The sequence below is a fragment of the Mobula birostris genome, chromosome 7 (assembly GCF_030028105.1).
Source record: "Mobula birostris isolate sMobBir1 chromosome 7, sMobBir1.hap1, whole genome shotgun sequence".
Taxonomy (NCBI): Eukaryota; Metazoa; Chordata; class Chondrichthyes; order Myliobatiformes; family Myliobatidae; genus Mobula; species Mobula birostris.
The window spans coordinates 79,172,781-79,189,343 of NC_092376.1; the positions used below are offsets into that span (position 1 = coordinate 79,172,781).

Below are 16,563 nucleotides of genomic sequence, written 5' to 3' on the forward strand. Positions count from 1 at the left end.
ACTGGGGTGTCATCTCATCGTCGTCTGTTCCCATCAGGGCAGGCAGGTCATCTTCTTCACATTCAGTTCCTGGACGACTTCACTTTACGTCCGTTTGCTACTGCATTCATTTTCGATTGTTATCCTTTCCTCTTCCAATTGCATTGGCTCTTCATCTATTAGTTCTTGGTCATGGGATGCCAAAACCGCTTCAACATCATCTTCGTCAACTTCCACAAGCCAAACTCACTTTGTCCTTATTTCGTTCACCACGATCGAAACGCTTAATTATGTCTAGTTTTACACTAAGTGTAACACCCTTACGGGCTCTCTTAGGCTTTTCCGATACCTTAGAATTCATCTTGCTAACGGCTGCTCACAGGCACGTGTTTAAGCAGTGCCGGCTAGAATGCAGTTCTGGGGGAGGAGCTTGGCTGCTCGGGGCGTGCGCTGCCATGTATCACGCGCTGCGTTTTTTCGTAACAGTGAAAACACCTTCTGTTAGCGAAAACAGGGAACTAATGTAGGTCTTTCGTAACAGTGAGGTTTCGTAAAGCGAACGTTTGAAAAGCGGGGGACACCTGTATAGCCAAAACGTAAGATATCGTATTTAACTGCCCAGTAATAAAACCTAAAATTAGGTAAGGCTAAACCACCAGACTTTTTAGGTTTTTGAAGATGAATTTTATTTAAATGAGGAAGTTTATTTTTCCATATATAGGAGGATAAAATAGATTCAAGAGAGTCAAAAAAGGATTTAGGAATAAAAACGGCTAAAGCCTGAAAAAGATATATAAATTTAGGTAGAATATTCATTTTAATAAAATTAATTCATCCAATCAACAATATTGAAAGAGGTGACCAATTTAATAATATCTTTTTTACATGGTTCAATAAAGTAAGAAAATTCTCTTTAAACAGGTGATTGTAATTCTTTGTGATTGCTACACCCAAATAAGTAAATTGATTCCTTACAATTTTAAAAGGGAGATTAGTATTAATTGATACCAAATTATTTAAAGGAAATAATTCACTCTTATGTAGATTCAATTTATATCCTGAAAACTGGCTAAAACCCGTGAGTAAAGAAAGTACGTGAGGTAACGAGGTCTCACCATTAGAGATAAAAAGCAATATATCATCAGCATAAAGTGAGATTTTGTGGTGATACCTCTCCTTAAAATACCACAGATATCATTAGATTCTCGAAAAGCAGTGGCAAGAGGCTCTAAAGCCAGATCAAAAAGCAAAGGACCTAACGGACAGCCTTGTCTAGTTCCGCGGTGAAGTTTAAATGGTCCGGAATTTCGAAAATTAGTAAGGACCCGAGCAGAAGGAGATAAACAAAGTAATTTAATCCATTGAATAAACTCTAGTCCAAAATTAAATTTTTCTAAGGTTTTAAGTAAGTAATTCCATTCAACCTGAACGAAGGCTTTCTCAGCATCCAAGGATATCACACATTCTGACATCTCCTGAGAAGGAGAGTAAGTAACATTTAATACACGGCGTATATTAAAATAGGAATGTCGGTTTTTAATAAATCCAGTCTGATCATCAGAAATAATAGAAGGTAAAATATTTTCAATCCTATGAGCCATAACTTTAGAAAGAATTTTAGTATCAACATTGAGTAACAAAATTGGCCTGTATGAAGAGCATTCAGCTGGATCCTCGCTCTCTTTTATGATAAGCGAAATAGAATCTTCATAAAATGATTGAGGCAAACTACCCAATTTGAAAGAATCCAAAAAGACTAAGTGTATCTGCGGTATAATTAATGAAGAAAAAGCCTTACAAAATTCTCCAGAAAATCCATCTGGACCCGGAGCCTTCCCCGAGTGCAATGAACGTATAGCCTCGGCTATTTCCTCATAAGAAATGGGTCGATCCATCTGTTTGCAATTATTTGCAGAAAGTGCAGGGATATTTAATTGATCTAGAAAATTATTCATTACAGTATTATCTTTAGGAAAATCAGAATTATAAAGTTTAGAATAGAATTCTCTAAAGGTAGCATTTATTTCAGAGTAATCAGTTGTCCTATCACCATTAGTTTTGCGAATTTCTTTAATTTGTTGTTTAACTACAGAAGTTTTTAATTGGCTGGCCAATACTTTGCCTGATTTATCTCCGTGAGTGCAAAATTGAGTTTTATCTTTAAGAAGTTGAGTTTCAATCGGATATGTCAACAGAAGATCACACCCAGCCTTAACTTCAACATGTCTTTTATATAAAACAGGATCTGGAGTTATAGCATATTTTTGATCTAATTGTTTCGATTGATTGGCTAATTCAATTCTTTCTTTCTTAGCTTTATTCTTAACACTCGCAGTATAAGAAATAATTTGTCCTGTAATACAGGCCTTGAAAATATCCCATACAATAAGATTAGAAGTCTCTTCCTTTTTATTCTCTTCAAAAAACAAAATAATATGCTTCTCTAGATATTTAAAAAATTCCTTATCAGATAACAAAGTTGTATTAAAACCCCAAAATCTGTTCGTTTGAGCAAGACTAGGAAGTTTTAAAGATAGAAATATAGGAGCATGATCTGAAACAGCAATCCCTTTATATTCACAGGAATGAACAGATGAAATCATTTGACTATCGATAAAAAAAATCAATCCTGGAATATGTATGATCAACATGGGAAAAAAAACTAATACTCCCTATCTAAAGGATGTAAATAGTGCCAAACATCAACTATACCACACTTCAATAAAAAGGATTGAATAAACAAAGCTGATTTATTAAGAGACGCTGGTTTAGAAGATGTTCGGTCTAAAATTGGGTCTAGCCAACAGTTTAAATCTCCAGGCAACACACATAAAAGTTGCTGGTGAACGCAGCAGGCCAGGCAGCATCTCTAGGTACGGTCGACGTTTCGGGCCGAGACCTGCCGAAGGGTCTCAGCCCGAAACTTCGACCGTACCTCTTCCTAGAGATGCTGCCTGGCCTGCTGCATTCATCAGCAACTTTGATGTGTGTTGCATTAGTATCAGACATTACTTTATGTGGGACAAAGGAAAGTGTATTATCTATAAGAATCGAAACTCCTCTAGATTTGGCCTGAAAAGAAGAGTGAAAACAAAGTCCATTCCAACGGCTAAAAAAACGTAGATTATCACATTTGCCTATGTGAGTTTCTTGTAAAAAAAATAATACGGGCCTTAAATTTCTTAATATAAGCAAAAATCTTATTACATTTAACAGGATGATTTAACCCTTTCACGTTCAAACTGAGTAAATTAATAGTTTGGTCCATTTTTAATATTATTTAAAGGAAGGGTTAAAATATAAATTAAAAACCAAGCCATAAACCTTAAGAAATGGTAACTAAGGACAAGTTGGCTAAAAATTTGAAAACAACTTCTGCGAAAAAAAAAAATACCCTCACCCACCTCCCAAAGAAAGAAAACCAACCAGTAGAAAGTCGGCATCTACGAACTACGGACAACCCCCCAAAAAAACCTGGTGATCGCTCCAATTAGTTTGGAGGTTATTTATATTCCAACCTAGACTAAACAATACCCAAACAAGAGATTCAATTCTCGTATATCAAAAATACAGTATTAAAAAATACAAAAGGAAATTAGTTACAAAGGTTTACCAAAAGTAAAAGATACAATTATTCATACAGATAGACATTAAACATTAATCTTATATCTCCATGGAAAAACAGACTAAGCAGTTAGCCTTCAAATTTAAAATATTTTTGTGCTTCGGCATTCAAACGAAATCATTCGAAGGATCCATCTTTAATGAGATTCTCAGTCGAACTGGGTAGCCAAGGGAGGGGTTAAAACCCTTATTAAAAACATTCCAACTGAGCTTGTTTAAACTTAGCACATTCCTATATAACCTCAAGCGAATAGTCTTCGAGAATCTTAATATCCCACCCACCACCAATCATACCCCTTCGATGGGATTTGCGAATTAAAATTTTCTCATTTAATCTTGTGTCTTCATGTAAGGAGAAACTGAACAGCTAACCTTCGGATTTTATTAACTTTTGTACTTCAACAGTCGAGCGGAACCATTCGAAGGAACCGTTTTTAAGTGTAATTCTGAGTCGGGCTGGGTAAGGAAGGGAAGGCTTGAAACCCTTATTAAAAAGCTCGGACATAACTTCTTTGAATTTAACACATTCCTGCATAACCTCAGGCGAATAATCTTTGACAATTCTAATCTTGCCACCATTATAGTCAATCATGCCTCTTCAACGAGATTCGCGAATTAAGCGTTCCTTTGTTTTAAATTCCTGAAAACAGATAATTACTGATCTTGATTTCTGAATGTTAGGAGGTCTAAATGCAGGAGATCCGTGAACTCGATCGATCATAGGCACAGATGTCAAAATCTCCGGAAATAATTCTTGCAAAAAGTTTGCAAAAGACTCCATTGGATGGTTACCTTCAATTAATTCTTCGAGACCCAGAACCCGTAGGTTGTTCCTTCTATTTCTATTTTCTAGGTTGATAATCTTCTGTCTTAACTTTTCAGTGGACTTTGATTGCTTTTCACAAAGCTTCTACAGTTCGTCCACTTCTGCTTCCAGAGCCAACAAATTTTCCTCATTATTTTAATGCATTTATTGTGTTCATTAAGAGTTTGTTGAATAGAATCTAATTTACCATCTACTTGTTTAAATTCAGTGCTGAATTGTTGAAACTTCTCAGAAGCTTCTCGTGTATGACTTTGCAGCAAATCCATAATAGAATCCAAAGAGGCAGGAAAATCTCCCTTTTTAGAACCTCTGGTACTCTTTCCAGCCATAATGAAAGAATATCACACTTAAAAAAGACGTTTCAAGACAGGTTGGAAATAGTAAGATAATTAAAGTTGGAGAAATGGCAGGTTGCTGTTACTCCATCAGCCACCGCCAGGAAATGTCATGGTATCATTTCAAAACAACGCTCAGTTCAGTTTTGGAATCTTATTCCTTCACAGTTGCTGGGCCTTGCTTGTTAATTCTAACATCAGCAGTAGCAATGGAACATTGCCGCAGAACACCTATGTGTGGTGCTTGAGGGCCATTTGCTAATTAACAAGTTCAATCAAGGCACAAAGTGAAAACTTGCTCATGTTTAATTTAATCTAATTTGTTGCAGACAAGCTTTCGTTTCTTACTTTTTGATTTGAGAAACCATTCCTGCTTCTTCTATTTGTTTTTACAATCCTTAACATAACCCAATTAGCTTGCCCAGTCTGTGAAAATAGTAATTTTCAAGATATACTTAATTTGGATTATTTCATTTCAATGTCCTCACCTTTTAAAATTATTTCAGTGAACCTTTCTCATGGCAACAGAATGAATTCTCTGGTATTAATAAAAACGTAATTAAATGAATTACAAACCCCATTTCCAGAAAAGTTGGGATATTTTCCAAAATGCAATAAAAACAAAAATCTGTGATATGTTAATTCATGTGAACCTTTATTTAACTGACAAAAGTACAAAGAAAAGATTTTCAATAGTTTTACTGACCAACTTAATTGTATTTTGTTAACATACACAAATTTAGAATTTGATGGCTGCAACACACTCAACAAAAGCTGGGACAGAGGCATGTTTACCATTGTGTTACATCACCTTTCCTTTTAATAACACTTTTTAATCGTTTTGGAACTGAGGATACTAATTGTAGTAGATTTGCAATTGGAAATTTTGTCCATTCTTGCTTGATATAAGACTTCAGCTGCTCAACAGTCCATGGTTTCCGATGTCTGATTCTCCTCTTCATGATGCACCATACCTTTTCAATAGGAGATAGATCTGGACTGGCAGCAGGCCAGTCAAGCACACGCACTCTGTGTCTACAAAGCCATGCTGTTGTAGCCCATGCAGAGTGTGGTCTGGCATTGTCCTGCTGAAATAAGCATGGATCCCAGGAAGAGACGTCGCCTTGATGGCAACATATGTCTCTCTAAAATCCTAATATACGCCTCAGAGTCAATGGTACCTTCACATACATGCAACTCACCCATGTTGTGGGCACTGATGCACCCCCATACCATCACAGATGCTGGCTTTTGCACCTTTCGCTGATAACAATCTGGATGGTCGTTTTCAGCTTGGGCCCAGAGAACTCGCCGGGGTTTCTGCATAGAGTTGATGTATGGCTTCCTCCTTGCATAATAGTTTCAAGTTGCATTTCTGGATGCAGCAATGGACTGTGTTGAGTGACAATGGTTTTCCGAAGTACTCCCAAGCCCAGGTGGATATATTTGTCACAGTAGCATGAGGGTTTCGTAGGCAGTGCCGCCTGAGGGCTCGAAGATCACGCACATCCAACAGTGGTTTCCGACCTTGCCCTTTACGCACTGAAATGTCTGAATTCTCTGAATCTTTTCACAATATTATGTACTGTAGATGTAGACCTAAATTCGCTGCAATCTTGCGTTGAGAAATGTTCCTTTTGAACTGACTAACAATTCTCTCATGAATTTTGGCACAAAGGGGTGAGCCACGACCCATCCTTGCTTGCAAAGACTGAGCCTTTGATGGACGCTACTTTTATATCCAGTCATGATACCTCACCTGCTACCAATTAGCCTGCTTAATGTGGAGTCTTCCAAACCGGTGTTACTTGAATATTCTGTGCACTTTTCAATCTTATTTTAACTCTGTCCCAACTTTTGTTGAGTGTGTTGCAGCCATCAAATTCTAAATTTGTGTATGTTTACAAAATACAACTAAATTGGTCAGTAAATCTATTGAAAATCTTTCTTTGTACTTTTGTCAGTTAAATAAAGGTTCACGTGAATTAACGTATTACAGATTTTTGTTTTTATTGCATTTTGGAAAATATTCCAACTTTTCTGGAAATGGGGTTTATAAGTATTTAATTAAATAAGTTTGCAAGTGCAGAATATTCACTGACTGGCATAAAATGTATTTGCCACTTTAACTTTCTTTGTCTTGTGTCTTTCAAAATAGTGGTTGTGATGAGAAACAAGGAAATTCTCACTAATATTCTTTAGGTATCGGCAAGCCCTCACAATAGATATATGCAAGGTTAATCAGGATTCATTTTTAATTGCTTAACAATCCTAATTGCAAGTTAATTGTAATGTTAATTGCACCATTAAACATTAATAAAATATCACTAATTTTGAAGGCCTCAGAAGAAAACACTATGATTTTAAATTTGAATGCTATTGGAAATCCTTTGTGTTCAAATCATTCAATGATTTTTGAAACTCTGTGTTTCTGATTTTCAAATCCCTGTGTTGAATTGACCCTACTTGTCTCTGCATCCTCCTCCAACCCTAAAATCTTCATTTTTTTCATTCGTCCAGTTCTATCCTTTTACATAAGACCATAAGACATAGGAGCAGAATTAGGCCATTCAGCCCATTGAATCTGCTTCGCCAATCCATCAAGGCTGATCCTGGATCCCACCCAACCCCATACACCTGCCTTCTAGCCATATCCATTGATGCCTTGACCAATCATGAAACTTATCAACTTCTGCTTAAAATATACCCACAGACTTGGCCTCCACTGCAGTCTGTGGCAGAGCATTCCACAGATTTGCTACTCCCTGGCTAAGACAAAATCCTCCTTACCTCTGTTCTAAAAGGTCGCCCCTCAGTTCTGAGGCTGTGTCCTCAAAGTTCTGGATACCCCCACTATAGGAAACATCCTCTCCACATTCACCCTATCTAGTCCTTTCATCATTCGGTAGGTTTCAATGAGATCCCCCCACCCCCCCCCAGCCTCATTCTTCTAAATTCCAGTGAGTACAGGCCCAAAGATGCCAAACACTCCTCATATATTAACTCCTTCATTCCCGGAATCATCCTCTGGAACCTCCTCTGGACTCTCTCCAATGACAACATATCCTTTCTGAGATATGGGACCCAAAACTGTTGACAATACTAGTGTCTTATAGAGCCTCAGCATTATCTCCTTGCTTCTGTATTCTATTACACTCGAAATAGATACCAACATTGCACTTGCTTTCTTTACCACAGACTCAACCTGTAAATTAACCTTCTGGGATTCTCCTAAGTCCTTCTGCACCTCTGATGTTTGAATTTTCTCCCCATTTAAATAATAAACTGCACTATTGTTCCATTTACTAAAATGGATGATCATATCTTTCCCAACACTGTATTCCATCTGCCACCTTTTTGCCCATTCTTCCAATTTGTCTAAGTCCTGCTGCAATTGCATTGCTTCCTCAGCACTACCTACCCCTCCACCTATCTTCATATCAGCTACAAAATTTGCCGCAAAGCCATCAGTTCCATTGTTTAAATGTTAAAAGTAGCGGATACAGACCCCTGAAGAACACCACTAGTCACCGGCAGCCAACCAGATAAGGCCCCTTTTAATCCCACTTACTGCCTCCTGCCTGTCAGCCATTCTGCTATCCATGCCAGTATCTTTCCTGTTATGTCATAGGATTTTATCTTGTTAACCAGTCTCGTGTGTGGCACCTTATCAAAACCCTTCTGAAAATTCAAGTAAATGACATCCACCGCCTCTCCTTTGTCCACCCTGCATCTTACTTCCTTGAAAAACTCTTAACAGATTTGTCAAGCAAGATTTCCTTTTACAGGAGCCATGTTGACTTTGACTATCATAGATGCTGCCTGGCCTGCTGAGTTCCTCCAGCATTTTGTGAGTGTTGCTTAGATTTCCAGCATCTGCAGATTTTCTCTTGTTTGTGACTTTGACTTACTTTATCATTAGTCTTCAAGTACCCCAAAACCTCATCTTTACTAATAGACTCCAACATTTTCCCAACCACTGAGACTAGGCTAACTGGCCTATAATTTCCTTTTTTTTGCCTGCCTCCCTTCTTAAAAAGTGGAGTGAACCTTGCAATTTTCCGGTTCTCTGGGACCATTCCAGAATCAAGTGATTCTTAAAAGACTATGACCAATGCATCTGTTTTCTCTTCAACAACCTCTCTCAGGACTCTAGGATGTAGTCCATCTGGTCCAAGTGACTTTTCCACCGTAAGACCTTTGTGCTTGTCTAGCACTTTTCCCTTTGTAATAGCAATGGCACTCACTCCTGCTCCCTGACACTCACGAACTTCTGGCACACTGCTAGTGTCTTCTACAGTGAAGACTGATGCAAAGTACCCATTAAGTTCATCTGCCTTTTCTTTGTCCCCCATTACTACCTCACCAGCATCATTTTCCAGTGGCCCAATATCAACTCTCACCTCCGTTTTATTCTTTAGATAACTGAAAAAGACTTTTTGTATCTTCCTTTATATTATTGGCTAGTCTGCCCTCATATTTCATCTTTTCCCTTTTTATTGCTTTTTAGTTGCCTTTTGTTGGATTTTAAAAGCTTCCTAACCATTCAACTTCCCATTCACTTCTACTACCTTATATGCCCTCTCCTTGGCTTTAATGCAGTCTTTAACTTCCCTTGTCAGCCATGGTTGCGTAACCTTGCCATTTGACAACTTCTTCTGTGGGACATATCTATCCCGTGCCTTGTGAATTATTCCCAGAAACTTCAGCTATCTCTGTTCTACAGTCATCCCCGCCAGTTTCCTCCTCCAATTCACCTGGACAAACTCCTCTCTCATGCCTCTGTAATTCCCTTTATTGCATTGGGCTACTGACATGTCTGACTTGGGCTTCTCCCTCTCAAATTGCAGTATGAATTCAATCATGCCTGCAAAGGTTTCCTTTACATTAAGCTCCCTAATAAGATCTGGGTTATTACACAACACCCAATCCAAGACAGCCTTTTCCCAATTAGGCTCAAGCACAAGCTGCTCTAAAAAGTCATCTCATAGGTATTCCACAAATTCCCCCTCTTGCAATCCGACACCAACCTGATTTTCCCAATCCCCTTGCATATTGAAGTCCCCCATTACAATTTTGACATTACCCTTATGACATGCCTTTTCCAGCTCCCTTTGCAATCTCAACCCCACATCTTGGCTACTGTTTGGAGGCCTATATTTGACTCCCACAATGGTTTTTTCTACCCTTGCAGTTTCTTAACTTCTCCCATAAAGTTTCAACGTTCTCTGACCCTGTGTCACCTCTTGCTGAAGGTGTAATTCCATCTCTTATGAACAGAGCCACACCACCGCCTATGCCTTCCTGCCTGTCCTTTCAACACAAAGTATATCCTCTGATGTTAAGCTCCCAACTATGACCTTATTTCAGCCACGACTTAGTGATGCCCACAATGTCATACCAACCAATCTCTATTACACCGTGAGAAGCGAGCAAGCAGCATCATTGTAGATCCATCACACCCTGGACATCACCTGTTCCAACTCCTTCCTTCTGGTAGGTGCTTTAGATTACTGTATGCCAGGACAAATAGGTACAAGAACAGTTTCTTTTCATATGCCATCAGTCTTATGAGCACTTGAATTTTAGTCTATTATAAACCAAGTCCACCTGTACATACACAGGTACACCTCATTGTATATAGTTCACGATTATTTGCACTATTGTTTTGTTTGCTTTTGATTTTGTACAGCGAGAGCTCAGGGAAACCGGCATCAAATTCCCTGTATGTGTCCACATACTTGGTGAAAATAAAGGACTCTGATTCCGATTCTGATTCTGATCTTATTCTGAATGCTATGCACATTTAAATACAGCACCTTTGGTCCTGCATTCTTCCTCCTTTTGAATTTTGCCTCTGGTGATGCAATTTAACTCTTTGCTCTGTCTGTATTTGTACCCAGTCATTGGCTTGACCTTCATGTTACACCCACCTTCTACTTGTAAACCTGTTGGCTCATCCTCAGCTCTATCATGATGGTTCCCATCCCCTTGCCATATTAGTTTAAACCACTGCCAACAGCTGTAGTAAACCTGCCCGTAAGAATATTGGTTCCCCTCAGATTCAAGTGCAACCCGTCCCTTTTGTACAGGTCACAGCTGCCCCAGAAGAAGTCCCAATTATCCAGAAATCTGAATCCCTGCCCCCTGCTCCAATTCTTCAGCCATGCATTTATCTGCTACCTCATTCTACAGCATTAAAATCTCATCTTGCATTAAAAATTCAATTGTTATTCATCCATCATTGGTGAGATTGTCACCTGTTCTCAGTGGCCATGGTTGAACCTGATGTTAAAGTTGCTCAATAATAATATTTTTCTTGGAAAACAAACAAAAAAAATCAGATTTTTGGATTACGTACACAGCACTCTTGCTGTAAGAAAGAGGGAGAATAGGTTGATCGGATCTGGTGAACCAGCTTTAGGTATTCCTTGGAACTAAAACAATAGTACTGTTCTTTCACAGAATGTCATGTGATGGAAGACACTTGGATGGTTTCTGTTGCGTGTAATGGAATTGCCATTTCTGCTCTTATTTGCATGACATTAACATGCAATTTAATATACAACCTTAATAATTAAAAATATATTTACAGCAGAGTCACAAGAGACTACAGATGCTGTAATTTGAAGCAAAGAAAAACTTCAGGAGGAACTCAGTGGGCTAGGTAGCATTTGTGGAGGCAAAAGCACAGTTATGTTCCAGGTCAACACTCTGTACTAAGATTACAGTATTTTGCTCTTGTTCACATCATTTCATCTACTTCAATATCATGTATTGTTCAAATTTGCAAACACGAGGAATTCTGCAGATGCTAGAAATTCAAGCAACACACGTCAAAGTTACTGGTGAATGCAGCAGGCCAGGCAGCATCTCTAGAAAGAGACACAGTCGACGTTTTGGGCCGAGACCCTTCATCGGGACTAACTGAAAGAAGAGATAGTAAGAGATTTGAAAGTGGGAGGGGGAGGGGGAGATCCAAAATGATAGGAGAAGACAGGAGGGGAAAGGATGGAGCCAAGAGCTGGACAGTTGATTGGCAAAAGGGATATGAGAGGGTCATAGGACAGGAGGCCCAGGGAGAAAGAAAAGGGGGAGGGGGGGAAAAGCCCAGAGGATGGGCAAGAGGTATAGTGAGAGGGACAGAGGGAGAAAAAGAATGTGTGTATATAAATAAATAACAGATGGGGTACGAGGGGGTGGTGGGGCATTAGCAGAAGTTTGAGAAGTCAATGTTCATGCCATCAGGTTGGAGGCTACCCAGACGGAATATAAGGTGTTGTTCCTCCAACCTGAGTGTGGCTTCATCTTTACAGTAGAGGAGGCCGTGGATAGACATATCAGAATGTGAATGGGACGTGGAATTAAAATGTGCGGCCACTGGGAGATGTTCAAATTGTTATTTTGCGTGCCCTGTCTCTTTCCTAGACTAGAAAATCTCATTCTTATATCAATGTTCTTCCTTTTGAATCTTCTTTTTTACATAAATAAATTATGGAACAGCGCTTTACAGCATCATGCTGTACTTTATAAAGGAAATGCCTGAGTCTCATTTAATTTTCAAATGGCTTTGTATAGTTTGTTCAGCTAAAATTGGCTAACACAAAATTCAATGAATATTTAGTAATTTGTTTGCTTGAATTGACAGATGAATTCGTGAGTCAGTGATTCTATTTAAAATGAAGTACAGTTAATAAAGGTCAACAATGTACTCAACCTTTCACAGGTGATTCTTTTAGATAAAGCATTTGTTTCCTGGTAAAAGGCAGTCTGTCTGTAAAACAAAATGCCAATACTGGAGGTATTAGCTTTTGAGATATATTAAAGAATGATTGATAGCATTAATGCCAGGCTCATCATCTGTGTGAGACCAGTGAAGTGTAGAGAGAGCGGGACAAGAATATTACATAAATAGTAGATTGCATTGACCTTTATTTCTGATCTCCAGAAACAGTCCTTTCATTTTCCATGACAATTGTTCAATCAACACATCATTCTATTAGTACTGGAGTACTTTAATATGCAAAAAGTAGCAGCCAGTGCTAGTTGTTATGCATCTCATTGTGTGACAAAATCTGTTCAAGGTAGCTGTTGATCTACCAAACTGAAAGCAATGCTTACAGGTGAATTGCTTCGTTTTTGTTCTTTATTTATTGGCAATAAAAAACATGGTGTGACTAATCTTTGAAAAAAACAAAGCTGATTTATGACCAAGGTAAAAACTTGTCTATTTCTGAATTTGGTGATTTTAATAATGACACATGTTTTTTCCTTGTTCTCTTTGACATTGCTCTGGTAACCCTCTGGATAACAGTACCCCTTGAATCCTTTTCCACAGAGGGTGATGAGACAGGAGTGATGGATAGCCTGCTGGAGGCGCTACAGTCAGGTGCTGCTTTCAGAGACCGAAGGAAGCGGACGCCAAGACCTAAAGGTAATAGCTGTACATTTTTGATCTCATTTCCAAGGAAGTTTAGGCACTTAGTTCCCTTGAAAGGAGATTAAAATAGAGAGGGATAAGTGCTGTAGGACACAAAACCTTGGAGTGCCAGGAAGATGTTAATTTTATTTGGCTGTTGTCAGGACTTGCTTTGAAATCAATGCTGCGAGGTAAACTTTGTATGTTTGTTGAGAGGTTTCATGCTTTCAAATGTCTATCTCTATTGCTCTAATAGAATTATCAAAATGCAGAAAGTTGTCCAATAAGTGAAATACTGAATGTGTGCGCAGGCAATTTGTAATTTCCTGAGGGAGATCCTAAAAATGTATTTTTTCATATTTTGGGGACACAAATACACATGCTGAACATTTAAATCCCATTTCATCTGTAACTAAGCATTCTGTTACTGCTTTTCCCTCTATAATACCTTGATGAAGTTAATGTTCTGAAATGATCTGAATGGGTAGCATGCAAAAGAATGTGTTTTTTTTTACTGTATCCAGCTGCATGTGACAATACTAAATCAATTAATTACTAATTACTGATTTATTTTCCTTGCATCGTTGCTTTTACAGATACTCGTCAGAGTACAAGCCCGAATTCACAATGTTCTGTTTTGAAGACATGGAACCAAGGTAAAAATTATATGCATGTTTCTGTCTTTGTTTCTAACTAACTTTTGATTATTTGCTGGAATTGTGTCATTTCCTTTTGATATTGTACAAATGAGTTGTCATAAATTTTCAATGTTGTGCTTGGCTGTTTCAATAACCAGCCCCACTCTAAACTACCTTTATCATTCACAAGATGCAAATTATTCTAAGGTCAAGTGAATGCTTTTTTCCAGTGCAAAAAAGGAAAATATTGAACATTTCTAAAGTGAGATACAATTAAGAAGGGCTTGAATTTTTAACTTTTTTTTGTTTTGTTCAGGGTCTTTCATTGTATATTATTGTTAGACAACATTGGATAAATTTAGTCATTTAAAAAAAATTAAGGAAATGCATCAGATACTTATTTCTGTAATTGCAAGTAAATTGGCAAAGGCACTAATGAGCCTGAAGAATTACATCACCACCATTAACTTGGAAATTAGTGAAGCTTTAGATTTAACTTTTGATCCTGTTGCATGACCTATTTGTGAATTTCTGCAAGATCATTAATTTATTTTTTAAGTTTGCTTTTTATCTTGATAATACTGCCATTCAGGACATGTTCCTGGAAATGAGCAAAAAATATATTCAGTGCTAAAATGCTGGGTATCTGCTGTTAATCACTGCCCTCCCTGTTGGTGCTCTGGCAACAATGAACTGTCCACAGCTTGGTGTACAGAGTGTGGGATTCAGTATGGTTACTGAGAATTTCAATGTGTGTGTTCAGGATTGATTTCTAGCTCAACTGCCAGCTTGAAACCACAGAGAAATCTCAAAACTGAGTGGTCAGCCCTCTCAGGCAGCCTTTTCATGGGCAATGCTTTGCTGCTACAGCACCAGCAAAGAGCAGTGATTTACCCCAGCAGTAGGAAAGGCACACTAAACTCCCAAAAAAGCAGTGTAGAGTCTGAGCCTAAGTGTGTGTCTTATTTAAGGTTCATGGAATATGTGCTTGTGAATCTTTGGGCTAGGGGATCAAAGATATAACTATTCAGTGTTCAAGAGTTATCACCAAGCAGGAAACCAATATACTTAGTCATAGAGTACTACAGCACAGAAACAGGCCCTTCAACCCATTTAGTCTTTGTCTAGTCTTATTGACTTACACCTGGACCATAGCCCTCCATCCCACTCCCATCCATGTACTTATCCAAATATCTCTTAAATGTTGAAATCAAACCTGCATCCACTATTTCTGATGGTAGGTCATTCCACACCTTCACCACTCTCTGAGTGAAGGTGGTCCCCTGCATGTTCTTAAACATTTCACCTTTCACCCTTAACCCATGACCTCTAGTTCTAGTCTCACCCAACTGTAGTGGGAAGAAAGCCTGCTTGCATTTAGACTATCTGTTAAAAGTTAAAGTTAAAGTCTGTCCCAAGCCTTATAGGCTTATCAGGCTGGTGCTTATTCTGGTTTCCGTGGCGTGAAACGACTGAGAGTACAGTACGAGACTCCCCCCCCCGGATAGGATGCCAGTCTATCATGAAGTTAACCCCCTGCATTTTGGGGGTACCCATTTGCTGGGTGGACTGGAGCAATGTGTGGTTAAGTACCTTGCTCAAAGACACATCACGCTGCCTCGGCTGGGGCTCGAACTCATGGCCTCCAGATCACTAGTCCAATGCCTTAGCCACTTGGCCATGCGCCACACAGACTATCTGTATCCCTCATAATTTTGTATATCTTATTTACACTCAATTATGCAAGGTGATGATGAAGCTTTAAGAAAATAATGCTGGTGTTTTATTGAATCCTAGTACAGACAGATACTCTTGAGTCTTTCAACTCCCATGGTCCAATGTGTTCTGAATCTGTCCTATGGATCTGTATTATTTAACTAATTCTAACTAACATCTAACTAAGATCTCTAGTTAACTAAGATCTGTACTAATCTGCAGCTAATAAATTTGATGTGGTCTGGACAGGTCAGATCGCACGGGTGTCAGACTGGAGTTTCAGTCTCTTCTAGTTTTGTTGTAACTAATACTAGGTGAAAAAAAGTACCTGATTACATGGAATAAGTTAGTTTGTCATTCTTCATCTCCGTCAAATAAAATACAATTGCAAGGAAAAGTTTGTGAACCCTTTGCAATTACCTGGTTTTCTGCATTAATTACTCGTAAAATATGGTCTGATCTTCATCTAAGTCACATTAATAGGCAAACACAATCTGCCCAAACGAATAACACAAAACAATTGTACTTTTCATGTCTTTATTGAAAACATTGGATATTCATTCATAGTCCAGGCTGGAAAAAGAATGTGAACCCTTGTATTTAATAACTGGTAGAACCTCTTTTAGCAGCAAAATCCTCAACCAAACGTTTCCTGTAGTTGCTGATCAGACTTGTTCAACGGTGAGGAGGAATTTTAGACTATTCCTCCATTCAAAGCTGTTTTGGTTCATCAATACTTCTGGGATACCTTGCATGAGTAGCCCTCTTCATGTCATGCCACAGCACTTCAATTGGGTTAAGGTCTGGACTCTGACTTGATTATTCCAAACAATGAATTTTTCTTCCTTTTAAAACATTCTGTTGTTGATTTGCTGTTGTGTTTAGGATCATTGTCTTGTTGCATCATCCAACTTCTATTAAGCTTCAGTTGATGGAGCACTACCTTGACATTCTTCTGTAAAATGTCTTAATACAATTTTGAATTTATTGTCCCCTCGACAATTACAAGCTGCCCAGGCCCTGAGG

The 16,563-nt window shown here is 38.4% G+C and overlaps 1 protein-coding gene across 1 annotated transcript in view; it reads left to right on the forward strand.

The window, feature by feature from the left end:
- Positions 1–16,563, forward strand: part of LOC140200768 (protein diaphanous homolog 3-like) — a 560,350-nt gene that overhangs the window by 432,766 nt on the left and 111,021 nt on the right. The window contains exons 26-27 of the mRNA XM_072264370.1: positions 13,103–13,198; positions 13,780–13,839. Coding sequence (XP_072120471.1) covers positions 13,103–13,198; positions 13,780–13,839 — 156 coding nt within the window. The remainder of the gene's footprint in view (positions 1–13,102; positions 13,199–13,779; positions 13,840–16,563) is intronic.